This window comes from Pongo abelii, chromosome 13, assembly GCF_028885655.2.
Source record: "Pongo abelii isolate AG06213 chromosome 13, NHGRI_mPonAbe1-v2.0_pri, whole genome shotgun sequence".
NCBI lineage: Eukaryota > Metazoa > Chordata > Mammalia > Primates > Hominidae > Pongo > Pongo abelii.
Genome location: NC_071998.2, coordinates 121,004,643 through 121,031,546, shown reverse-complemented (window position 1 = coordinate 121,031,546; position 26,904 = coordinate 121,004,643). Strand labels below are relative to the sequence as shown.

The 26,904-nt window shown below is 52.7% G+C and overlaps 1 protein-coding gene across 7 annotated transcripts in view; it reads right to left on the bottom strand.

Moving 5' to 3' along the window:
* Positions 1-26,904, bottom strand: part of PRRX2 (paired related homeobox 2) — a 57,878-nt gene that overhangs the window by 9,393 nt on the left and 21,581 nt on the right. Inside the window, exon 1 of one of the 7 annotated variants that reach the window (XM_054521195.2) lies at positions 14,458-14,569. The exons of 5 other annotated variants lie outside the window; for them this stretch is intronic. In XM_054521195.2, coding sequence (XP_054377170.1) covers positions 14,458-14,536 — 79 coding nt within the window. In that variant the 5' untranslated portion in view covers positions 14,537-14,569. Of the gene's footprint in view, positions 1-3,241; positions 3,321-14,457; positions 14,570-26,904 lie in introns of those variants that run through there. One more of the 7 variants, XM_063714475.1, reaches the window with a different exon arrangement.

Sequence of the window (26,904 nt, the reverse complement as noted above, 5' to 3'; positions counted from 1 at the left end):
CCAGCCTACAGCAGAAAGATGGGGCTGCACCCCTGCCGTGGGCTGAGGCTGGGAAGGAACGCGGACGGGGAGAAGGACCCAGGCAGCACCTCCCCGGGGACCAGAACTCGAACCCACAGCTCTGGACTTAGCCGGGGGCTGTGGCGCTGGCCTCAGCCTCTGGGCGGATGTGCTGGATATTTGTTGCCCTAAGTTCCTGAATCACCTCCTAAGAAATGCATTGTGGTGGGCGTGTGTGTTCCTCTGGAGACTCCAAAGCTTGGGCTTAAAGCATTTAGGAAATAAATAAAATAAATACTCTCTAAGCCTCAGGCCATTGGCGTCGGGTCCCTGCCTTTTCACAGGGCCCCTCTCCTCCGGCCAGCAAGCCCTGGGTCTGCACTCTCCAAGGAGGGCTGTGCCCAGAGTCTCTTTTTGTTCAGGAAAAGTTCTGCTTTTCCCTGAGACGGAAACAAAGCATGAAACCGCCTTCCTTTGACCAGGCTGTTTAGCTGCTTTTGTAGGGGGCCTGGATCCCAGAGGAGAGAAACGAGCTCAGATGGGGGAGGCCTGTCTCGCGCTCTCTCCTCCTTAAAACCAAAACGACATCATCCCCGATTACATTACAATGAAAAAATGACTGCTGTACGGTTTTCTGCCATTAAATTATTTCACACGTACCATTTATTTGGCTGACTGGGGGCCAAAGACATTTAAAAACTCTGCTCTCAGCCAAATGATCAAGTGTTCCCACTGCCCTCCCCTGTGCCCACGGTTTTTCTTATTCCGTGTAATTTAAGGGTCTAAATAGTCTGGAGGGAATTAACTGCAAATTCTTCCTAAGACAAATAAACTCAGCCTCTTCGTTCCTGCCTTTCTCAAGCTGTTGAGAGACACACTCTATTTGTTTTTGCTTCAAATAGTCAGTTTGCGCCTGACCCCAGGGCTGAGGTGAGCTCCAACCCAAATAAATAACTTTTATTAATTAGCATTTATTCTGAGCAAATAAGCAGCCCTCCTCACCACCCCCAACGTGATCTCTGCCAACAGGATCGCAAAAACAAACAACGGGTCCTTGGGACCTCGATGTGGATTTAACAAATTAACACTGGGCCTTCTCAGAGGAGCCTCCGAGCTGGAGAAATATTTACAGCCTGGAACGTCTTAGGCAGGAAGTGGAGGTGGGGTAGGGTGGAGAGGCCGTGGAGGCTTCGGTTTCCCCCTGAGATTTCTTGGTAGAGATTTGGGTTCCTTTGAAGGGCCCCTGGGAGAAGGGCTCAGACAGGAACTCTGAAACCACATCCTTAGCCACGGCCTGGCAGCATCAGCAAGGACACAAGTGGCCCTGAGGGAGGCTTGAGGGAGGATTCTCACCTCTCCCAGTAAGGAATGGAAGGCAGTACCGCCTGGTGGTTAAGGAGGTGGCCGGTCCGGGTCTGGCTCTCAGGCCGGTCCGCCTCACTAGCAGAGTGCCGTGGGTGAACCTTTAACCGCTCCCAGCCTCAAGAATCTCACCTGAGGCTGGGCGCCGTGGCTCATGCCTGTAATCCCAGCACTTTGGGAGGCCGAGGCGAGTGGAATGACTGAGGTCAGGAGTTTGAGACCAGCCTGGCCAACATGGTGAAACCCCCGTCTCTACTAAAAGTACAAAAAAATTAACCGGGTGTGGTGGTGTGTGCCTGTAATCCCAGCTACTTGGGAGGCTGGGGCATAAGAATTGCTTAAACCCGGGAGGCGGAGGTTGCAGTGAGCCGAGATCGTGTCACCGCACTCCAGCCTGGGCAACGAAGCAAGACACTGTCTCAAAAAAAAAAAAAAAAAAGAGAATCTCACCTGAAAAATGGGAATAACAGGATCTACCTCATTTAACCCTCATAACAACCCGACACGGCTGGCTCCTAGTTCAATTTTATGTAGGAGGAAACTAAGGAACAGAGAGTTAAATGACATGCTGATGCCACATGGCCAGCAAAGACCAGAGCTGGGATTGGAACTCAGAGAGCAGCACACAGTCCGGGGTCTTAGCCACTTCCCCACACTGCTGCCTGAGTCACCTCGGCATGGGCAGCCAGCCCCAAGAGTCCCTGCCCAAGATCCTCACGGTGCTGGGATTCTGGGGGTCTCCCCAGTGGCGTCAGGGTGTATGGATCAACCAAAAGGAGGGAGGCTGAAGGCAACAGAAACATTCTTGAGGCTGCAGCACATGGCTTCAGGCACACAGGCAGCAGGGCAGCGAGGATTAGGGATGAGTGCAGGCCCAGCCCCAAGCCCCGTGAGGGTGGGCTACAGTCAGGCCGGGCACAGAGAGGGCTCAACAACATGTGAAGACAGAAAAGAAGGAAGGGGAGAAGGGAGGATAGAGAAGAAGAAACATGGTCCCTGGGGCCTTATGGAGAAGGATCCTGGGCCTTCTAGGCTGTTCCAACCCCAGGAGTGCAGCCCTGCCCCAGCCAGCACCCCGACCAAGGGGCCCGAGAGCTGACTTTCATTTTGTTTTGTTTTGTTTTTTTGAGATGGAGTCTCACTCTGTTGCCAGGCTGGAGTGCACTGGCACGATCTCTGCTCACTGCAACCTCCGCCTCCCAGGTTCAAACGATTCTCCTGCCTCAGCCTCCTGAGTAGTTGGGACTACAAGTGCCTGCCACCACGCCCAGCTAATTTTTTGTATTTTTAGTAGAGACGGGGTTTCACCATGTTGGCCAGGATGGTCTCGATCTCTTGACCTTGTGGTCCACCCGCCTCGGCCTCCCAAAGTGCTGGGATTACAAGTGTGAGCCACCGCGCCCGGCCAAGCTGGCTTTCAATCAGGCCAAGCTGGCCTCAGCCCCAGAAATTCAGGGACCAGGGATAAGGCACAAAGGAGGGTCTCGGGTCCTCTGGTGCGAGTTACAAGGCACAGGTCCATCTTCACCTCCCTGGACCACTGCTGGATGGGGCCATCTAGGCCACTCCAGTAGGCAGAGCCAGGGCAGGTGGCCTCAGGGCTGCCCGGCCACTGTTCCAGGTCCCTGCCTCTTTGGGGTCACTGCTCGCATCACACACACCACGCCCTCTCACCATGGACCCCTGCCTGAGCTGGCAACGTCTCCTCCCTCTCTTGCTCACTTTCAGGTCTCAGCAGTGATGCCTCCTCCTCCAAGAAGCCATCCTGGACCCACAGGCTTAATTAAGCTCCCAAAAAGCCCTGTGCCTCTCCCACTGTAGCTCTGTCACACTGTAGGGTAAGTGTGGGGTCATCGGTCCAGTAGGGGCTGGGACTTACTGTTTTCTGTCTCCTTGGAATGCATCACAGGGGCTGGCACAGGGAACCTCTCATCAATCTGCATTGAGTGCTGAGTGTTGAGTGAAGGAGGAGGCATGGGAAGGGCCGGGTAAGCCCGCAGAGCCCGCCCTCCTGTGCAGGGGTCTAGGTTCCTCCCCTGGAGCCATGGAGGCCTGGTGAGGACACGTCCTCCGAGTGAGGAAGGGGCTGGGGGAGGCCGGCCACCACCAGCCACTGCCCTGCCACACTTTTAAGAATGTTTCACCTCATCAATTTTGAACAAAAACCCGTGATGCTGACACATTTTTATAGCTACCAGCCTGGAGAAGGAGAAACACATCCCGGGAAGGAAGGTAACAATGGAAGCCGCAGTGGGGCCCAAGGAGTCACACAGGTCCCCAGGGGGCCCCATCCCATGGCTTCCCCAGGCCTCAGCACAACACACAAGAACAAGAGGCATGGGCCACCCAACCTGGGACCGCCGTGCTCTGACCTGCTCCCAGCCCTAGGGGCCGGTGGCCAGTGTGGCTGCAAGAATAGTGGCTAGTGTGGCCTCCGCAGGCTCAGGATGACCCTGGAGTTTGGAGGAGGCTGGAGGAGGTTCCCTTATGTCCCCCACAAACCTCAGCAGAGCCTTGCTTGGAGGCAGTTGCGGTGTATCTGGGTCTCTCTGGGGTCGGGAGCCTCACCCCTAAATACATGACATGCACACATTTCCATGGGACCACCAGACCCACAAGAAAGTGGAGGGGCCAGTGACCCTGGGCAGGAGCTGGCCCTGGAAGGGAGCACAAGCACCTTCCCACCTCTGGGCCTTGGCATCTGCTGTTCCCTCTAGCTAGGGCACCCTTCCCCCATCCCCACCGCACTGGCTAAAGCTGACCCGGCCCTAGATTTCAGCCTACATGCCCAGCCCTGAGAGGCCTTCTCGGCTCCCAGACAAGCGCAGGTCTCCTTGTTATGGACTCCTAGGCCTTCTCCCTCTCCTGCACATCTGTAATTAACTAAAACAGAGAAATGACGTGTTTTGGTTATCTGCTTCATGCCTGTCTATCCCACATTTGACTCTAAGATCCAGACGGGCAGGGACTGGGTTTTCCTTGTCAATGCTATATCCTCAGGACCAGGCAAGAAGTTTGGTTTCAAAAATATTTCTGAATGAATGACTATGTAAATGAAGGAACGGCTCACTCCAGAAAAGGATCTGAAGTCTCAACTTCCAAAGCCAGGTCGCTTTATCTTCAAAAGGGCCAGACGATGGCTATTAGATGTGACAGCAAAAACACAAGCAACTAAAGAAAAAAAGATAAATGGAACTTCATGAAAACTAAACAGTTTTGTAACTGTTACAACCATTAACAAACTGAAAAGGCAACCCACAGAATAGAAAAATTATTTACACATTACATATTTGGTAAGGAACTTATGTTTAGAAAATAAAAAGAACCCTTACAGCTCAATAAAAAGACAAATACCCCAATTTAAAAATGACAGAAAGATTTGAATAGACATTTCTCTAAAGAAAATACACAAATGACCAATAGGCAGAAAGATGCTCAAGATCATCAGCCAGCAGGGAAAAGCAAATCAAAACCATGATGAGGTAGACTTCACACCCACTAGGATAGTTAGAATCAAAAGACAGATAACGGCCGCGCGTGGTGGCTCAGGCCTGTAAGCCCAGCACTTTCGGAGGCCGAGGCAGGTGGATTGCTTGAGGTCAGGAGTTCGAGACCAGCCTGACCAACATGGTGAAACTCCATCTCTATTGAAAATACAAAAATTAGCCAGGTGTGGTGGCAGGCGCCTGAAATCCCAGTTACTCGGGAGGCTGAGGCAGGAGAATGGCTTGAACCTGGAAGGTGGGGGTTGCAGTGAGCTGAGATCATGCACTGTACGCTAGCCTGGGCAACAGAGCGAGACTCCAGTAGGCAGAGCCAGAGCAGGTGGCCTGATAACACCAAGTGTTGGCCAGGAAGTGGAGAAACTAGAACCCTCATACACTGCTGGTGGGAATGCAAGGGTACAGCTGCTGTGGAAAACAGTTTGGGAGTTGCTCACAAGGCGAAACACAGACTTACCATCTGACCCAGCAATTCCACTCTTAGGAAATGAAACATGTATCCACACAAAAACCTGTACACAATGACATATGTCCATAGCAGCATTTTTTTTTTTTCAGACACGGTCTCCCTCTGTCACCCAGGCTGGAGTACAGTGGCACAATCTCGGCTCACTGCAACCTCCTCCTCCCGGGTTCAAGCGATTCTCCTGCCTCAGCCTCCCTGATAGCTGGGACTACAGGCGCACACCACCGTACCGGGTTAATTTTTGTATTTTTAGTAGAGACGGGGTTTCACCATGTTGGCCAGGCTGGTCTCGAACTCCTGACCTCAGGTGACCCACCAGACCAGCCTTGGCCTCCCGAAGTACTGGGATTACACATGTGAGCCACCACGCCCGGCCATAACAGCATTATTTATAATAGCCAAAAAGTGAAAGCAACCCACATGTCCCTCAACTGGTGAATAAATAAATAAAATGTGGTCCATTCATGCAATGGAATAGTATTCAGCAATAAAAATAAATGAAACACTTAGAGATGGTAACTGTGGATTAACCTTGAAGACATGATGCTAAATCAAAGCAGCCAGCCAGAAGGGAATATATAGTGCATGATTTCTTTTATTTATTATTATTATTATTTTTTGAGACAGAATCTCACTCATTATGTTGCCCAGGCTGGAGTGCAGTGGCGCCATCTCAGCTCAATGCAACCTCTGCCTCCTGGGTTCAAGCGATTCTCCTGCCTCAGCCTCCCAAGTAGCTGAGATTACAGGTGCCCGCCACCATGCCTGGTTAATTTTTGTATTTTTAGTAGAGATGGGGTTTCACCATGTTGGCCAGGCTAATCTCGAACTCTTGACCTCAAGTGATCTGTCCGCCTGTGCCTCCCAAAGTGCTGGGATTACAGGTGTGAGCCACTGCGCCAGGCCCTAGTGCATCATTTCTTTTATATGAAATGTCCAGAATAGGCAAATCCATAGAGATGGGAGGTAGACTGGTAGCTGCTGGGGCTGGGGGGACAGCAGTGAGGATGCTAGAGAGTGACAGCTAAAGAGTGCAGGGCTTCTTTTGGGGGTGTGAAAATGTTTTAATATTGATTATGATGATGGTTGTACAACTGAATATACTAAAAAATCACTGGACTGCACATTTTATCTTTCTAATTTAATTTTATTTTTTGAGATGGTCTTCCTCTGCACTCAGGCTAGAGTGCAGTGTTGCGATCATGGCTTACTGCAGCCTGGAACTCCTAGGCTCAAGTGATCCTCCCACCTCAGCCTCCCCAGTAGCTGGAACTACAGGCATGCGCCACCATGCTCAAATAATTAATTTTTTTTTTTTTGAGATGGAGTTTCACTCTGTCGCCCAGGCTGGAGTGCAGTGGTGCGAACTCGGCCCACTGCAACCTCCGCCTCCCAGGTTCAAGCAATTCTCTTGCCTCAGCCTCCCGAGTAGCTGGGATTACAGGCGCATGCCACCACGTCTGTTAACTTTTGTATTTTTAGCAGAGACAGGGTTTTACCAGGTTGCTCCTGACCTCAAATGATCTGCCTGCCTCGGTCTCCCAAAGTGCTGGGATTACAGGTGTGAGCCACCACGCCCGGCCGATCAGTTAATTTTTAAAAAAATTTTTGTGTAGAGATGGGAGTCTCACTACGTTGTCCAGCCTGGTCTCAAACTCATGGCCTCAAGTGATCCTCCTACCTTGGCCTCCCAAAGCACTGGGATTATAGGTGTGAGCCACCACATCCGGCCCTGGACTGTGCACTTTAAATGGGTGATTGTACAGTATGTGAAATATACGAAATAAAATTATTCCTAAAAACACACAGAAAAAGGAGGTGGTGTCGAGAGAAGCATTGAGATTGTAGAGAATGGCAAGCAAAGGATATCTCCTGAGTCTCTGGGGGTGCCACAGGTAGTGAGGTGACAGGGGGTGAGAAGTGAGGTGGGCTGGGGTGCCGGGGAGGCCCCAAGAGGTCAGGGGCCTCTGGGTTAGGGTCTTTGGGGAACCCTCAGTGAGAGAGCCAGCAGGAGTGGCTCTTGAACTCCTGACCTCAGGCAATCCACCTGCCTCGGCCTCCCAAAGTGCTGGGATTACAGGCATGAGCCACCGTGCCCAGCCAGGAGTGGCTCTCGCACAGAATGTCCCCATGCGGCGCTGTCGCAGCAGCAGGCTTACAGTAGGGGGGAGCCAGAATTGGGGACAGGTGAGGCCACAAGTTCTTCTGAGCCCAGGAGCCTTGAGAAAAGGGGTCTTCAGGGCCAGGCACAGTGGCTTGCGCTTGTAATGCCAGCACTTTGGGAGGCTGAGGTGGGCAGATCACCTGAGGTCAGGAGTTCAAGACCAGCCTGGCCAACATGGTGAAACCCTGTCTCTACTAAAAATACAAAAATTAGCCAGGCATGGTGGCACCTGCCTGTAATCCCAGCTACCCGGGAGGCTGAGGCAGGAGAATCGCTTGAACCCGGGAGGCGGAGGGTGCCGTGGGCCGGGATGGAGCCACTGAACTCCATTTGCCTCCCGTTCCCAGGCAATCAAAGAGCCAGAGGGGCCAAGGCCAGATGCAGCCGAGTGGCTCCGAGGCCCTGGCTCCCCAGCGTGGCCCTTGCAGGAGCCTCCCCTCATATCCCTCAGCCCCTGGGTTTTGGTGCCTGACTGCCTCCCTCTGCACTAGGAGCCGGGGGTCCTAAGTCCAGCTCAGTCTCTCCCCTATTCCTGAGACCCCAAAACTAAGCTCTAGAGAGTGGGGGCACCTGCTGGAATGGGGTGCGGGGTGGGTGGGAGGCAGGGAGTCACCCAGGAGGAAGGGGAGCAGCCCTCTGCTCGAAATTTGGTCTAAGAGAGGGGTTCGTGCCTGTCCCGTCTGGTTTTAATCTAAGGTTGATGGCCAAATGCCAGCTTTATTGTAAAGCCTACATTTTAATAAGGAGCTGGTATCGGGAGGAAAGCTGCCCTCGTTAAGTGTTTCCAGACCACGATGAAGTTTTCTGCTCAGGGCCCAAGGTGGGTTTTTCTCTCCCATTTAAGAGCTCCTGGGCCTCCCAAAGCCCAGAGCCAGTTGGGAACTTGGGGTGAGGGCTGGGGCCCAGGCACAAAGATGTTCTGACTTCGTGTGGCTTGGTTTTGCAACAAACCTGCAAACAGCTCTGCGGTCTCAAACCTGTCATTCTTGTCGTCTCGAGGACTCAGGGTCTGAAGGGACCTTAGAGGTCATCTGTCAAGGCCCCTCATTTTGCTGATAGGAAAACTGAGGCCTGGAGGGGCAGTGACTCGGCCATGCACTCACAGCAAGGCAGTGGAACCCCAAGTTCTGTCTGCTGAGATGTGCTGCCTGCAAACACACATGTGCTTCCTTCCCGCTCCCATCTCTGTTCCTGGGGTTTCCTGAGAGGATGCCTGAGAGAATATTCCCGACCCAGCAATTGGGTTAGGGGGGCTACCAGCAGCCCACCCAGACAGCAAACGCCTGCCTCCCCTGAGCATCTGAGAATGAGAAAAATTGCCCCCTGTGTGTCCTCAGACAAGCGGTCTCTCCTCTTGGGTTCTTGGTTTCACCATCTGTATTGGGACAAAACAGTATCTCTCCCTCCCTCTCTCAGGTTGCTCAGTGAGGATGGCGTGGCCCAGGGCTCTCCCAATGACGTGCTTAACGTGGTGCCCCAGAAATGACTGCTAACCCCACTATTATTCGTCCCAAATGAAGGCTAGGCCTGGCCTGGTGGTTCTTCCCCATTTTAATCATGAACTCCCCTTGAGAACTCTGAGGAACTCTACGAACCCTTCCCTAGAAAAATGCAGGCGTGCAGAAAAGTTTGCATGCGATGTTGTGCGGAGAGGTGGTTCACACACTTTGAATCCTGTCCACAGACCCCACCCTAAAGCACCAGCTCCATGGAAAGTCAGTTCTCTCTGCCCTGGAAGAACCTGCCCCTCTGCCCCATCTTGGGGTCCCCCGGCCAGCCCTTCATGGCGAGCAGCCCAGACAAGGGCAGTGCCTGCGAGGCTGACGGGACCTGCCGTGACCCTGGCTCTGGGCAGTGCTGCATTCCCAGAGAAGCTCAACTTTAAACATCGCTGGAGGTTTCTATGACCCATTTGTGAGTTCCGGGCAGTGCTGGAAAATGTGAGTCTGAGCCTCACTCGGCAAAGCTCCAAGGGCGTCCTGAGTGTTTCTGCCGCGCCCCTCGCCGCAGCGTGGGACTGTGGTGAGGCGAGAAGGACTTATTCCACACCCTTAATTTTTTTTCTTTTTTGGTTTCCATTTAACCCACTTTATTATGCGCCTGGCACTGGGTTATGGAGCCCTGCCTCGTACAATGTGGAGGGCACTGTTATTAAGCCCTGTTCACAGTCAGGGGCAATGAGATTCAGAGAGGTAAAGTACCAAACCCAGGTCCCACTGCCAGTGATCAGGGGTGATTTATGTCCAGACTGTCTGTCCCCAAAGTGGCTGGTATCTGGATGAAAGCTGCCCTTGGAAAAGTTAACCATTTCCAGACCAGGCGAAGTTGCTGCTAAGGGTCCCGTGTGGGAAACGAGCTCTTCCCCATTCAAGAGCTCCTGGGCTGCTCAAAGTCTGCAGCCAGGACCTGCAGGGAAGCCAGGGCAAGTGCTGGTGGCCAGGCGCAGAGACCGTTCAGACTTCTGTGGCTTAACTGGCCACCCCTCTCTACCCGAACAAGTCGGGATGCTCGGCCCACACCCACCCACCTGGCTCCCCTGCTATGTCTCAGCCTCCACCAGGTACCCACCAGCTGCTGTGCCCCACCCAGGACAGCCTCACCAGTGGGGTGCATGCTCAGAGTCTGGGCACGGGGCCATCTTCAACATCTCCAACATGTTTCTAATCACATCCTCGCACAACAGCCAACCCTGGCTCTAGAAAATTCTCCATTACAGTGGGTCCTAGTCCACTTCCCTGTGGTCCCCACGATATGCTGTGTTTACACTCTGAGGGGCAGCACACAGGAACTCTATTCCTCAACGACCACCTTGCTAACCCTGAGGGCAGCTGTTCTGGCGCCTTCAGCCACAGGTCTGGGAGCTGCCCCGCCCCCCTTGCCACACTTTGCCACGTGAAGAGGCTGGCACCAGATCTTCTGCATTTCTTAAAGGGGAGTCCACTGACAATTTGCCTGGGAATTCCCCGGGAAACTTGTTAAAGACAGACATTCCCATCCCAAGGGTCCAGCTGGGAATCTGCAGTAGACACTCCCTTACCCGCAAGTTTAGGAACCACAAGCTTCAGAGCAGACATCTGGGAATGACATGGCTCAGAATGAAAGACACCAATCCACACTCTAGCTCTGTACCGTCCAACATGGGAGCAACGAGCTGCACGTGGCCATCTCAATGAAATTCTCATGGATTAAAATGAAATAAAAATACAAATTCCATTCCTCAGTTGAACAGGCCACATTTCAAGGGCTCAATATCCACACATGGCCAGTGGCCGCCACATTGGACAGCACAGATAGGAAACATTTCCATCATTACAGAGAGTTCTAGAAAGTTTTTTTTTTTTTGAGACGGAGTCTCGCTCTGTTGCCCAGGCTGGAGTGCAGTGGCGCGATCTCTGCTCACTGCAAGCCCCACCTCCCGGGTTCACGCCATTCTCCTGCCTCAGCCTCCCAAGTAGCTGGGACTACAGGCGCCCGCCACCATGCCCAGCTAATGTTTTTGTATTTTTAGTAGAGACAGGGTTTCATCGTGTTAGCCAGGATGGTGTCGATCTCCTGACCTCATGATCCACCCGCCTCGGCCTCCCAAAGTGCTGGGATTACAGGTGTGAGCCACCGTGCCCGGCAGTTCTAGAAAGTTTTGAGACAGAGTTTCACTCTGTCGCTCAGGCTGGAGTGCAGTGGTGCGATCCTGGCTCACGGCAGCCTCTGCCTCCCGGGTTCAAGCGATTCTCCTGCCTCAGCCTCCTGAGTAGCTGGCATTACAGGCACCCGGCATCAGGCCTGACTAATTTTTTTGTATTTTTAGTACGGATGGGGTTTCACCATGTTGGCCAGGTTGGTCTCCAACTCCTGACCTCAAGTGATCCACCTGCCTTGGCCTCCTAAAGTATGGGATTACAGGCATGAGCCACTGCGCCTGGCCTAAGGACATTTGAAAGGAAAAAATCTCCTACAAATCCCACGACACCAGCATATCTGTTTAATTCTTTGCATACTTTTTGTTGCATGTCCACATGTATCTAGCTGTCACATGACTCCATTTACAGTGTGCATGAATATCATTTTCTGTTTTGGATGGGGCATGGATTAAGAGCCTAGGATTGTGATCAGACACACCCAGGGATGCTGCATATGGTTGCACAGGCTGTGCACTGTACAACTTCAGGGGTGCCATTCCCACAGACTCCAGTGTGACTGGTGTCCCCTGCAGTTATGCAGTGGACAATCTGCCCAACCACATCCCGCTTTCCTGGAAATAGCTGCATTCTGGTTCTGGCTTTCCATACCAGCTCTGTGAGCTCTGTGAGGCTCAGTGTCCCCATTATAAGTGGGAACAGCAACACCTAAAGTGCTTCGACAACACCTGGCACCCAGTTAGAGGTCAAGTAACATCAGCTATCGCGTTGGTGACTGCCATGACTTCACCATTTTATGGAGCAAAGTCAATGTGACAGTGCAGGTAGACTGCTTCCCACTGTGAGCGACACACAGTGAATGAGGGTCCCTCAAGCTCCATTCTAAACCCTCTGCTCTATTTCCTATCTTCTTCCTCACGTCAGCGTGAGTGGCTGCATCACTTCCCCTAGTGGGGATGCCAAAACGGCCTCACCAGCCCTTCCCCTCTTGTGGGATATTTAGGTCTCTTGCGATTTTCCTCTATTGTAAACACTGTGAAAAACGTCTCACTTCTTTGTCCTTCTGCTGGATTTCAAGACCCCAAATGCTTCACAGAAGTTCTTCTAACAGCGCTCTCCTCTCCAGAAGGAATCTTCTTGCTACCAAGTTGGTCAGAACAGTCCAGCCCACAAAAGAATAAAAGGTGGCGTACTGGCTGAGCACCGTGGCTCACGCCTGTAATCCCAGCACTTTGGGAGGCTGAGGCGGGTGGATCGCTTCAGGCCAGGAGTTTGGGACCAGCCTGGACAACACGGCAAAACCCCCATCTTTACAAAAAATTAAAAAATTAGCCGGGCGCGGTGGCACGCACCTGTAGTCCCAGCAACTCAGGAGGCTGAAGTGGGAGGATCACTTGAACCCAGGAGGTGGAGGTCACAGTGAGCCACAATTGTGCCACTGCACTCCAGCCTGGGTGACAGGTTGAGACTCTGTCTCAAAACAACAATAATGGCCAGGTACGGTGGCTCTGCAATCCCAGCACTTTGGGAGGCTGAGGCGGGCAGATCACTTGAGGACAGGAGTTCAAGACCAGCCTGGCCAACATGGTGAAACCCCATCACTACTAAAAATACAAAAATTAGCCAGGCTTGGTGGCGTGTGCCTGTACTCCCAGCTACTCGGGAGGCTGAGGCTATAGAACTGCTTGAACCTGGGAGGCGGAGAGCCGAGATTGTGCCACTGCACTCCAGCCTGGGCAACAGAGCGAGGCTCCATCTAAAAAAAAAAAAAAAAAAAAGCCAACAACAACATCAAACCAAAAAAAAGATACAGCACCCCACTGAGGAAGAGCTGGACTCTGGCGGCAGGCTGCCCAAGTTCAAATCCCAACTTCACTGCTCTGTGACCCTGAGGAAGTTACAACCTCTCTGTGCTTCAGTTATCCCATCCAGAAAATGGGGATAACAAGATCTTCCTCCCAGAGTTGTTGTGAAAATTAAATGAAAGAATATATATATAAGGTTCTTCAAGCAGTGCCTGGCACAGAGTAAGTGCTAAATCACGTTAGCCATTAGTATATTTATCTGGAGTTAGGTGTGTGTGCGTTCTCATCCCACACTTGCTGTATATTGGCTGTGCAGCTTTGAGGCAATTTACTTAACCTCTCCAGACCTCAGTTTGTAACCATCTGGTGGAGACTTGGGATGCTGAGAGGCAGAAGCAACCATATGCCTGGCACGCTGAGGTGTCTCTCCTGAACAGCTGCTGTTGGTGCCTCAGAGACCAAGTTCTCTGCTCCCTGGGACACTTCCTTCCCAAAGCTTGCACTGACACACACGAGCAGAGGCTGCCCTGAAGGTGCCCAAGGAAAGAATTCATCCTTCATGGATGCTTCCCAGAAAGCTGGGCTGGACCAGGCAGAAAGCCATGGCACATTCACACATTGGATATTCTTTATTCTGGGCGGACGCATAGCAGGTCCTCAATAAATACTGAATGAATATGTAAGTGAATGAATGAATGGATTTTGGCTCCTGATGGGAACATAATCTCAATTCTCTGCTTGCCCAAACATCTGAAAATTTGTATGCACTATACAGCATTACAAGCCTTCTCACTTCTGGACCCTCCTATCTGCAGAAACTAATATATTGATGGATATATGTATATACACACACACACACACATATATATATATATATATATATATATATTTTTTTTTTTTTTTTTTGAGACAGAGTCTTGCCCTGTTGCCCAGGCTGGAGTGCAACGGTGTGATCTCGGCTCACTGCAACTTCCGCCTCCTGGGTTCAAGTGTTTCTCCCACCTCAGCCTCCCAAGCAACTGGGATTACAGGTGCGCACCACCACGCCCCGCTAATTTTGTGTGTGTATATTTTAGACAAGGTTTCACCATGTTGGCCAGGCTGGTCTGGAACTCCTGACCTCAAGTAATCTGCCCACCTCGGCCTCCCAAAGTTCTGGGATTATGGGTGTGAGCCACTGCACCCAGCCTATTGATGGATTTTTTTAATTGACAGGCCAGAGCATGGGCTAGGGAAATCACCTCCCACAGGGAAAGGCTTCAGCCTGGCTTTGCTGGTGCTCATAGTCAGAGGAACAGGCACAGCGGCCTTCCTGTGGGGAGGGGCCTCCAGCATGCCCTGGGAGGGAAGGGACAGTCAGGCTATCCTGATGGCCCTCCAGCTGGGCCAGCGTCCTCCCTCTACTTCCTAGAGTTTAGGAACGAACCACCTTGCTTCCTGAGCCTCCAGACGCCAGGAAGATTTGATCCCAAGCACCCAAGGTTTCATCTCTAGAGTCCAGCAGGCAGGGTGGGAATCCTACCTTCTCCACATCCCAGCTCTGTGACTTTGAGCCTGTGACCGCTCCTCTCTGGGCCTGTTTCCCTGTGAAGTGGGCCCATGGGGCCTCAGATGGGATGGTAGTGACGTGAGGGGGCGTCCACCCAGTACTGACAAATGGCCAAAGCCTTGGCTGCCCAGTCTGGGTTGTCTCAACCTCTGCCCACACGCGCCTAGCAGGGATTAGTCTCTGCGTTGATGTGCATGGCTGACACTCCCACCCTACCCAGCATCCCAGCTCCCCTTTTCTGGAACAAGGAAGGCAGGCGTGGCGGGAGAAACCCGCTCTTGCCACGTGTGTTTCACCAAACACCCTCCTCCCGAGCATGGGGAAGGGCTGCACACCAGGGGGAACTCGGGGAACTGCTGAGTCCCAAGCCCTGGGCAGGCCCTCTTCTCTGCAGCTAGACTGGGTTGGCCTGGCCCAGCCCAGCCTGGCAGCACCACCGCCTGGTCTTACGCTTCCTTTTGGTGGAGAACCATGGAGACAGAGCCTAAGTGCCCCCTCCCCATCCAACCATCCCTTTCTCCTAAGCTCCCCTGCTGGGAGCTCCCAGCTCCACTGCTCACTTTATAGGCCCTGGGAGGGGGCCCAGAGAGCTGAAGGGGCTGGTCCGGAGAGGCAGAGCACCCCGAAGCTGCCTGGGGACGGGAAGGCTCGGTGCTGACAGCAGCCAGGACCAGGGACCACCTTATGGTTAAGACAGACTTGGTGCGGAGCTGGGACCGGCCTCAATGAAGTCCTTGTACTCACCCAGTGGGTGAAAAGCCCCCTTCCGAATCCCGGCGCTTAAAACCCTCCAACCCCCACGCTCCCCTCCCCCACCCACATTTTGGCATTTCTCGCATGCCCCAAAGGCCTCATCTTAGGGGAAGCTCTGACTCAGAATTTTGAAAAATCTTACGCACAAACTTAGGAAAACAAACTTCGGGGGGCGGGGAAGCGTCCCCAGCCCTTTGTGGGGTGGAGACAGCGGGGACGCTAGCGGGGGGGGGCAGGTTTCTGAGAAGCCATCTTTCCCTCCCCCGGGACAGGGCCGAGGGGCGAGACAGACCCCACCCGTCTCGTGGGTGGCTTTCCCATCTGGACGGGGAGCTGGCTTGCTGGGCGGGGGTCTCCACTCCGCACGCGCGGGTCTGGGGTCGGTCCGAAATCCAGGGGATGCCGGGGCCGGCGCGCCAGCCGCCGCCGCCCAGCCCGGCCATGTGCGCGCCAGCCAGTGCGTGCGAGCGCGCCGCGCCGGTGGCGGCCAGAGCGGCGCCGCGGCACATCTGGTTCCAGGCGAGCCCCTGGCGCCTGCCTCGCCGCAGTCCCGCGGCCCAGACACACAGACGTTAATAGATCCCGCGCCCAGCCCCGCGCTCCGAGGGTGCGCGCCCCGGCCGGGCCGGAGGGGGCACGGCCTAGGGGAGGGGGAGCAGGGCGCAGCGCTCCCCTCCAGCCCAGCCCGCTCCCTCCTCGCCTTCCTTCCAGCTCAGACACCTCCCTCTCCACCCCCGCTCTTCAGGCAGGTCCCGGGTGGGAGCCAGGACTGACTGCTCTTTCCCATCCTGGCACCGAGTGCAAGGGAATCCAACCCCCGATTAGTGACAAAGGCAGTTCCCACGTGCCCAGCGCCGGCCAAGGCCAAGGCCAAGGGCCAGGCCGGGCCGGGCGCCCGTGTCTCCACACACGGTAACCCTATGAGGCAGGTACTGCTGCTACCGTCCGCGTTTAACAGTCGGGAAAACCGAGACTAAGGAGGGAGGTCAGTCGCCCAAGGTCACACAGCGAGAAAGCTGCAGAGCGGACATTCAGCTGGTCTACCGGACTCCCGCCCCAGGGGGGTCCGCGCTGCACCCCCTCTTCAACTGCTAGCCCACACACCTGGAACTCAAAGTCACCTTCACCCGGGGCGCCCCTCCCTTGCCCGCCCTCTGTCAGGGACCCCCTCTGCACCTGCAACCTTGATCCCTTAGCGAGGGTCCTCCCACCCAAGCATCTGGGGGAAGTGAGGCTTTGTGGGGACTCTGCAGGAATTTGCCCAGCTCCTTTCCCCTGGCAAGGCGGCAAGACAGCTGCTTATTTGGAATCCACCCCTTATCAAACCGGGAACCGAGGGTAGCTTTGCTTTTTTAAATGTATTTTTAAAAAATTATTATTACTATTATTTTTTTCGAGACAGGGTCTAACTCTGTGGCGCAGGCTGGAGTGCAGCGGCGCGATCTGGACTCCACTGCAGCCTTGAACTCTCAGGCTCAAGCGATCCTCCCACCTGAGCCTCTAGCGTAGGTGAAATTACAGGCGCCCACTACCACGCCTGGCCAATCTTTGTATTTTTTGTAGAGACGGGGTTTCACCATGTTGCCCAGGCTGGTCCCTAACCCCTGGGCTTAAGCGATCCATCCGCCTCAGCCTCCCAAAGTGCTGGGATTCCAGGCGTGAGCCACCGTGCCCAGCCAAGGTGCCCTGCTTTAGAAGTACCATTCTACTGTTCAGGGGTATGTGGCTTGTTTTGGTTTTGAAAAGGGGGCTGTGAGCATTAGGACCTCCCACACTAGATTCCATGATAATACATCTGAGTCTTAGCCAGTTGGTGAGTGGAGGTGGGTTTTGTCTTCCTCCCTTTCTCTCCTTCTGTGCCCTCCTACCCCACCTTTTTTTTTTTTTTTTTTTTTTTCGTTTTCTTTCTTTTACTGTGGACTTCAGCCCCTATGAGCTAAGCATGTGTGCTTGCAAATTGCAAGTAATTTGTTGGCTCCAGATTAAACTTCAGCTTTCCGCCTTCTCAGAGGGGGCTTTATAAGGAAATGGGGCCACATCAAAGTGCCATGTTCACCCTTAAAATGGGAGAAGAGTTTTTTTTCTGAGCTGCTTACGTGACAGCAGAGGTTCTGTTTAGAACTTTCCCATTAATGCTCTCTGAATTCACTTGTGGGGGCTTGTTAACTTGGGCTGTCAGAAATTCTGGATTTTAGAAAAAAAACTCACTTTTAAGAAGTTCCCAGCCTAAAGGTAATAAGGCCCATAATGGCCTGGTGAATGTGCCCAGGCATCTGAAAGCAGCGGGAAAGTCCTTTTGACTTTCCAGCCAAGTCTCCTGTTAAAGGTTTGGGGTGGCGGGGGCCTGGAGGAAGAGCAGCGTGGGCCAGGAAAGGGAGGTGCCTGCCAACTGGGGGCTCCCGGCCCGGCTCCCAGCTCTGTGCCAGGCTAAGACTGAGCCCTTCCCCAGCAGGCCTGAAAAGGGGGTAAACACAACAAGGCTGTGGGGTGTATAAAAACCGCACCAAACAAGCACATTAATCAAGTAAAGCCCGGAGCAAGAGATCGGGAATTTGGAGGGAAGCTGATTCTCCAAGCATCTGCCATTTCCGCAGCCTCTCTCTTTGAAAAGACAGTTTCCTCTGGGGCTAAAGAGAGCTGGTGGCAATTTCGGGTCACAGAACTCTGTCCTCTTGCCTTTTCTTCTCCTCCATGGCCTCTCCTCTGTCCCCCTTAGCCAGAAACCTCTGGAGGGGGTGTTGATTACAGGCCACCTATCCACACTCACGGACTGTGGGGTGGAGAAGGGAATAATCCTCCTAGAACTTCTAGAATGACCCTGGATCTTCATGAGGCCCTGGCCTTGGCCAGGTCCGGCCACTTGCCTGTGGGGTGTTGGGGTTCTCCCTGGACTGCTAGATGACCCCAAAAGATTAACCAGTGGGTACTGGGACCCTGCCCCCAGACCCCTCTGAGCCGGCCTGCAGCTCACCCCATTCCTCCTCCATGGTGAGCCCTTTCATCTGGAAGCTGCAGGCAAGTGGGTCTTAGGGGGCTGATGAGAAGGGATGGTGGCTGAATCTCCCAGGCCAGAGGGCTGGCCCAGCCATGAAGCCTTCATTGGACCACCACGGTCATGGCAGACACCATAGTGTTTATCAGTATTCTGAATGGGGCTCCCTCTGCCATCCCCCATGGACTCCCCTATGTGCCAGGTACTTTAAAGACACACACACACACACACACACACACACACACACACACACACACACACACACACACACACACACACACACACACACACACACACACACACACACACACACACACACACACACACACACACACACAGAGCTTGGAGGAATCCTCACACCTGCAAACCCAGGAAGCAAGTATTAACAAGAGGAAGAAACAGGATCTGTGGGGTCAAGTGACTTCTCTAAGGCCACACAGCCAGTTGGTGGAAGAACTGGGACTCATCCACATCTTGATGCACCAGATTCCAGCACCCAAGCTCCTAAGCCCTGAACCATGCTGCCTCCCTGCTGAGCACGCATGAGTCTGCCTTCTCCTTCTCCCCAGGAGGCAGCCAGCACAGAGTGTCAGAGTCAGAAGGGACTTCTGAAGGGCTGGACACGGTGGCGTATGCCCATAACCCCAGCACTGTGGGAGGCCAAGGCAGAGGGATCACTTGAGGTCAGGAGTTGGAGATCGGCCTGGCCAACATGGCAAAAACCCATCTCTACTAAAAATACACAAGTTAGCCGGGCATGGTGGCACACACCTGTAGTCCCGGCTACTCGGGAGGCTGAGGGCAGGAGAATGGCTTGAATCCAGGAGGCAGAGGTTGCAGTGAGCCAGGATCAGGCCACTGCACTCCAGCCTGGGCCACAGAGGGAGACTATCTTAAAAAATCAAAGGGGAGAGGTGGGGTGTTTTTGAGCACACTCAGGCCAGGGCTGGCTCATGGTGTCATCTCCCTGCCACTCCTGATCGCCTGCTAGTAGCTGCTTAGAACCCTGTGTTGTAGAAGATTGGGAGGGTCTCTGGTTGATGAGCTTTGTCTGCCATGGGCTCAGGAAGAGCTCCAGAAAAACCCCAAGTAGGGACTCTGCCTTCACTCCCTGCTGGGGGCCCTTTCCACCTCCAAGGACACAGCAAACTATGTCATGTGTGGCATCGTCTCACCATCCCTTGTCCCTTGACACGCTCATTTTGGGAAGTTCCACGTAGACCACAGAAAGACATTTGAAGAGAATGATGTTCAATTCTGCCTTTTAAAATAAACAAGCAGCCATCTGGCATTGTCAGGAGGCAAACCCTCGTCCCTCTTCCAAGGCCTTGGTGGTGGCAGGAAAAATTATCCAACCTCTCTGGACATATTTCCAATAGGGACAGTATTCTGCCTCCTGCACATAAATACTGTATTAACCAGTAATGATGGCAAGGCGAGTTTTGCCCCAAAAGAACGATCTTTTTTTTTTTTTTTTTTTTTTTGAGAGAGTTTCGCTCTTGTCACCCAGGCTGGAGTGCAGTGGCGCGATCTCAGCTCACTGCAACCTCTGCCTCCTGGGTTCAAGTGATTCTCCAGCCTCAGCCTCCCGAGTAGCTGAGATTACAGGCACCCGCCACCATGCCCAGCTAATTTTTGTATTTTTAGTAGAGACGGGGTTTCGCCATGTTGGCCAGGCTTGTCTTGAACTCCTGACCTCAGGTGATCCGCCCGCCTTGGCCTCCCAAAGTGCTAAGATTACAGGTGTGAGCCACCGCGCCCAGCTGAGAACAATCTGTTTTTTTTTTAAAGACTATCTACCATGAGAAAATTTTTTTAGCAAATTAAATTATAAACAACCTGATTTTAAAATGGACGGAAGCCCTGAGCAGACACCTCACCAAAAAGACAGACAGATGGCCAGTAACCATATGAAAGATACACCGTATTGTGTATCATTAGGGGAATGCAAATTAAAACTAGTGAGATACCACTACACGGCTATTAGAATGCCCAGAATCCAGAACACCGACAACCAAATGCTGGCGAGGATGTGGGGCAACAGGAACTCTCATCCACTGCTGGCGAGAATGCGAAATGGTACAGCCACTTTGGAAGACAGTTTGGCAGCTTGTTACAAAACTAAACATACTTTTACCGTACGATTTGGCAATCACACTCCTCGGTTCCTACCCAAATGAGGTGGAAACTTCTGTCCACAAAAAGGCCTGCCCAGGGATGTTTATAGCAGCGGTGTTCATAATTGCCAAAACTTAGAAGCAACTAACACGTCCTTAAGTAGGTGAATGGATAAACTGTGGTACATCCAGACAAAGGAATATTACTCAGCACCAAAAAAAAAAAAAAAAAGGAGCTACTAAGTCATGAAAAAATATGGAGGAAACTTACATGCATATTTACTAAGTGAAAGAAGCCAACCTTAAGAGGCTACATACTATATGATTCCAACTATATGACATTCTGAAAAAGGCAAACCTTTGGAGATAGTAAAAGGATCTGTGTTGCCAGGGCTGCGGGAGGGATGGATGAAGAGGCAGAACCCAGGGGATTGTTTGGGCAGTGAAGCTACTCTGGGTGATACTGCAGTGGCGGATCCATGTCATTATGCATTTCTCTAAACCCACAGAATGAACACCACCAACAGGGAACCCCAATGTAAACTATGGACTTTGAGTGATGATGGTGTGTCACTGTAGGCTCATTGACTGTAACGAATGTACCACTCTGGTGGCGGATGGTGGTGGTGGAGGTGGGGACAGGAGGTAGATGGGGAATCTCTGTACTTTCCACTCAATTTTGCTGTATCTAAAACTGCTCAAAAAAAATAAAGTCTAGGCCAGGCACGGTGGCTCATGCCTGTAATCCCAGCACTTTGGGAGGCAAAGGAGAGTAGATCACTTTAGGTCAGGAGTTCGAGACCAGCCTGGTCAACATAGCAAAACCTTGTCACTTCTAAAAAAAATACAAAAACTAGCCAGGTGTGGTGGTGTGTACCTGTATAGTTCCAGCTACTTGGGAGGCTGAGGTGGGATAATCGCTTGAACCCAGGAGGTGGAGATTGCAGTGAGCCGAGATCACACCATTGCACTCCAGCCTGGGTGACAGAGTGAGACCCTGCCTCAAAAATAAAATAAGTAAATAACTAAAAAAATAAAGTCTAGGCCAGGCACGATAGGTCATACCTGTAGCCTGGGCAAACACAGTGACACCTCGTCGCTACAAAAAATATTTTAAAAATTAGCTGAGCATGGTGGTGTGTGCCTGTAGTCCCAGCTGTTAGGGAGGCTGAGGTGGGAGGATGGCTTGAGCCCGGGAGATGGAGGCTGCCATGAGCTGTGATCATGCCACTGCACTTCAGCCTGGATGACAGAGCTAGACCCTGTCTCAAAAAAAAAAAAAAAAAAAAAAGTATATTTAAAAAGGGAAAAGAATATTAAAAAATAAATTTCACAACTGGCTCTCTGTGGGGGAGGAGATCCTTAATTTATAGTGTTTGTCAATTTCTGGGGTATAAATACTTCTACCACGGCCAATTTCAAGCCACAACATAACATCAATGAAGACGAAATTGAGAAGAGGTGCCCTAAAGCCCACCAGTGTGTGGTATTCCTACCATCCAGATACCACAGTGCAAATAACCTCAAGCATAAATAACAGCAAAATGTAAAATTATGAGAAAGAGATGAGATCTGAGTATCTACTGCCTGTGTTTTAAATATAATTTCTGTGATTGTAAGTTTATATAATTTTTTTTTTTTTTTTTTTTTTTTTTAGACAGAGTCACTTTGTCATGCAGGCTGGATGCAATGGTGCAATCTTGGGTCACTGCAACCCCTGCCTCCCAGGTTCAAGCCATTCTCCTGCCTCAGCCTCCCAAGTAGCTGGGATTATAGGTGCCTGCCATGATGCCCGGCTAATTTTTTTTTTTTTTTTGTATATTTAGTAGAGACAGGGTTTCACCATGTTTTCCAGGCTGGTCCCGAACCCCTGACCTCAAGTGATCCACCCGCCTCAGCCTCCCAAAGTGCTGGGATTACAGGCATAAGCCACTGTGTCCGGGCCTTAATTTTTAATATCTGTGTTTGACAACCAGCTTCCAAAATTCTGAAAATTTAACAATGGGCTCTCATGCAGTAGGACAAGCGGGCACAAGCATACCACTCTAGTTTACAGCCCACCTAAAGGAGGTGGTCTTATTTTTGCCTCTTTCCTCTCATCCTTACCCATATGCAGCTGTGTTTTGTTGGAGCTGGCCTCATGGTGTAGAGCCCATTTGAGAGTTAAGAGCTGGCACCAGCTGGGGGCGGTGGCTCATGCCTGTAATCCCAGCACTTTGGGAGGCCGAGGCGGGCAGATCATGAGGTCAGGAGTTCAAGACCAGCCTGGTCAACACAGTGAAACCTCATCTCTGCTAAAAATACAAAAAATTAGCCAGGCGTGGTGGCAGGCAACTGTAATCCCAGCTACTCAGGAGGCTGAGGCAGGAGAATCGCTTGAACCTGGGAGGCGGAGACTGCAGTGAGCTGAGATCGCACCACTGCACTCCAGCCTGGGCAACAGAGCGAGACTCCGTCTCAAAAAAAAAAAAAAAAGAGCTGGCACCGTACTTATGGTGCTAGTCATGTCTGTCCAAGGACTAGCAGCCCCCAGAGCTGCTGCCTTTGGGAGGGCCCTCTCAGGTCTCCAGATCCTGGGTACCTTGATCAGGGTTCGGATCCTACCCATCGGCGTGATACAACCTGTGTGCCAACTCCATCACCTGCGCCGGGCAGCAGGGGCCTTTCTAAAGTGAGTTGTTACCCTCAAAAGTGTGCCCAGAGGGCTGGAAAAGTCACGTTGGAGAAAACTTGGGCCTCAGCTCTTAGGCCAACTCTCAGGGAGAGAATGACGCAGCCCTGAAAACAGAGGACCGCAGCAGAGAGGAGCATAGGCTGGGTAAGGTGGGAGGGACGGAGGCAGCAGGGTGGGATGGGGCCTCAGCCCTAGCTGCATGGGGAATTACTGGGGAGCGGTAGAGGGTGGAGCCTTTAAAAATAAGATGCCATTGGCTGGGCGCGGTGGCTCATGCCTGTGATCCCAGCACTTTGGGAGGCCGAGGCAGGCGGATCACAAGGTCAAGAGACTGAGACCATCCTGGCAAACATGGTGAAACCCCATCTCTACTAAAAATACAAAAAAATAGCCAGGCGTGGTGGTGCGTGCCTGTAATCCCAGCTACTTGGGAGGCTGAGGCAGGAGAATCGCTTGAACCCGGGAGACGGAGGTTGCAGTGAGCCGAGATTGTGGCACTAAACTCCAGCCTGGCGACAGAGCAAAATGTCATCTCAAAAAAAAAAAAAAAGATGCCATTGGCTGAGCGAGGTGGCTCATGCCTGTAATCCCAACACTTTGGGAGGCTGAGACGGGTGAATCACCTGAGGTCAGCAGTTTGAGACCAGCCTGACTAACATGGCAAAACCCCGTCTCTACTACAAATACAAAAATTAGCTGTGTGTGGTGGCGCATGCCTGTAATTCCAGCTACTCTGGAGACTGAGGCAGGAGAATCACTTGAACCCGGGAGACAGAGGTTACAGTGAGCCAAGATTGTGCCACTGCACTCCAGCCTGGGCGAAAGAGTAAGACTCCATCTCAATAAATAAATAAATAAGCAAAATAAGATGCCAAGCCCCCGCCCCCACCCCAGAGAGTCCGACTCCACAGGTTCGGAGTGAGGCCTGGCCATCAGCATTCATTGAAAGCTCCCCAGCTCACACTACCGTGCTGCCAGGGTTGAGGACCACTCACTGGCGACACCAAGTGCAACGTCTTTGAACATCAGACCAGCCTAGAGTTGAGGCCCAGCCCTATGGCCAGGGACCACTTGCCTCAAATAAGCCTCGGTTTCTTCATCTGCAAAAGTGATATCTACTTACAGGGTTGATACTGGTGATAACTCAAGCAACCACGCACAGTGGGAGGTGGGAGAATGGGAAATGATGATGGATGCCGCTAACTCGCGTGGAGCAATTCCTTCAAGTGGAGCACTAAGCCAAATGCCTGGTCACACCGAAATCTGGCAGTCCTGGGAGACAAGCATCATCACTTACTCCCCTTTTCCAGACGAGGAAGCCCTGGCTCAGGGAGCATGGTGACTTGCACAAGAGGCAGACGCAGGATTCCAGCCGAAGCAGACAGGTTTCTTACTGAAGACCCCTGTGCTCTGGGAGCTCAGAGAAGAGCTTGGGGGTGTAGAAGGCAGGGAAGCTTGAAGGAGGAGAGAAGTGTAGAGAAGACAGGAGTGTGTTCAGGAGCACAGGAGTGTCTCTCTGCGCCATGAAGCCAAACCAGCACCCCTAAGCCATGAGCCTACCTGCAGCCAACGACACAGAACATTCCTGGCCTCGTGCACACTTCACCTCTTTTCTGTGAGACCCAACCTGAAAAGATTCTATTCTGTATTATTCCAGCAACAGGGCAAGCACTTTCCTTTCCTTTCCATTCTATGAATGAGAAGCCTGAGGCTGCAGAGGGGAGGATGCTAGGCCTAGAGCCACCCAACCAGAGGGTGGTGCTGTGTGAACTGGTGAAGAGAGTAAACAATGGGCTCCTACTCATCCTCCAAGACCCAACTGGAAAAGCCCTCTCCTGATGCCCAGAACCCCTATGCACGTCTGCTTCAGCCTCCTCACACTGGGTTCCAGGCTTGGTCTCCTGTCCTAGCTCTGCTAGGCTCCCAGGTTTCAGGTGTCTCTTTGGGGCCCATGCCATTGAATGTGAGGAGACAGAGTGACAGAAATGTGGACCCAGTGAGCCCTCCTGGCCGTTCTCCTTCAGAGTCAAGAGACCTTGTCCTGACACGGATGATGCTTCTTGGGAGAAGCGTGAGGTCGATGTGCTACTGCGTGTGTTTGGAGGGTAGGGAAAGGAAGGCACCCGGGGCAGAGACTGTGGGAGGGAGTTCATGATCAGAGACCACACTGTACACACGGGTCCAGGGTAGCTCTTCAAATGACCCCCATTATATCATGGAGCTCTTCCTAGTCCTCAAAGCCATTTCTTGACCGGGCACGGTGACTCACACCTATAATCCCAGCACTTTCAGGAGGCTGAGGTGGGAGGATCACTTGAGCCCAGGAGTTCAAGACCAGCTTGGGCAACGGAGTGAGACTCCATCTCTACAAAAAAGACAAAAATTAGCCAGGCATGGTAGTGGCACGCCTGTAGTCCCAGTTACTTGGGAGGCTGAGGTGGGTGGGAGGATGGCTTGAGCCCAGAGGCGGAGGTTGCAGTGAGCCAAGATAGCACCACTGCACTCCAGCCTGGGTGACAGAGTGAGACCCCCATCTCTACAAAAAATACAAACATTAGCCAGGCATGGTGGTGCACACTTGTAATCCTACCTACTCAGGAGGCTTAGGCAGAAGGACCGCTTGAGCCCAGGAGGTCAAGGCTGCGGTGAGCAGTGACTGCACCACTGCACTCCAGCCTGAGTGACAGAGAGAGACCGTGTCCCCCCTACCTCCAGAAAAGCCCTTTCTCATCCACCTCAATCACTGTGCGAGGGGGCTACTGTCATCAGGTTGCTTTAGAAAAGGAGAAACTGAGGCTCAGAGAGCTGATGCTGCCTGTCTAGGCCTGCCCGGCGAGGGTCTGAGCCAGTCTGCCTGCCTGCCTGCCCTTGTCTCCTGGGCCATGATACCTTTCTGCTCCTCAAATCTTGGGTGTGATGAGTTCCCACACCAACCAGGCTGCTAGAATGCCATGGAGTTGGCGCAGTGACCAAAAGGGTGTAGTTTGTGAGTCACTCATTCATTCACCCAGGCAGCATTTACTGAGCACCGCCCTCGTGCCAGGCGCCGCTGTTGACACAGCCGAGCGTGCAGAGGGAAGCCGGCTGGAGCAGCGCAAGCAAGTTGAGTTAGTGACGGTGGAGTGGCTGCGGGCCCTTCCTCTGGCACGCGGCTCCTCCTCTCTATGCCTCAGTTTCCCGGCCACTCATGGATCATTGTAAGGATTCTGAGATGATGCCTGGAAGGTGGTCAGGTGGCGGGACTCACAGGGGTCCCTGGGGCCCTCCACACCCCTCACCAACCCCGAGGGGCCCGCTGAACAACACCCCTGCCAGGCCTCGAGGCCACTTTTGCCCCTTTCCTTCCACAAAGCATCTGTGCATGTTGAATGCAGCCCACTTCTTTTCTTTTTTAATGTTTTATAGAGTCGGTGGTCTCATTCTGCGGCCTAAGCTGGTCTTGAACTCCTGGCCCCAAGTGATCCTCCCACCTACACCTCCCAATGTGCTGGGATTACACCGTGCCCGGCCTGCAGCCTGCCTCAGCCAAGGACGAGGAGGGCACCTGAAGAAGCAGATCTGTCTCCTTCACTACTCCCCCACCCCCTCTGCAGGGGGCTACCCTGCGGGTGGCTGTCCCTCAGCCAGCGCCAATCAAATATGGAAAAGAGCCTGCCTGCAATTGCTTAATTCTCCCCTGCCCGGGGCCTGCCCCCGACCCGGGCTCCTCTGATTTCATTAGCATTCTGCCCAGACTCCACTCCCCTGCTGGACCCATCAAGGCCCTCCCCCGAAAAAATAAGGACATTGGAGTATTTTCCGGAAGGGAGGGGAGGGGACTGGGTAGAGGAGGGGTGGCCGGTGGTGAGGGCGAATCCGGAGGCTGCAGATGATCAGGGATCCCC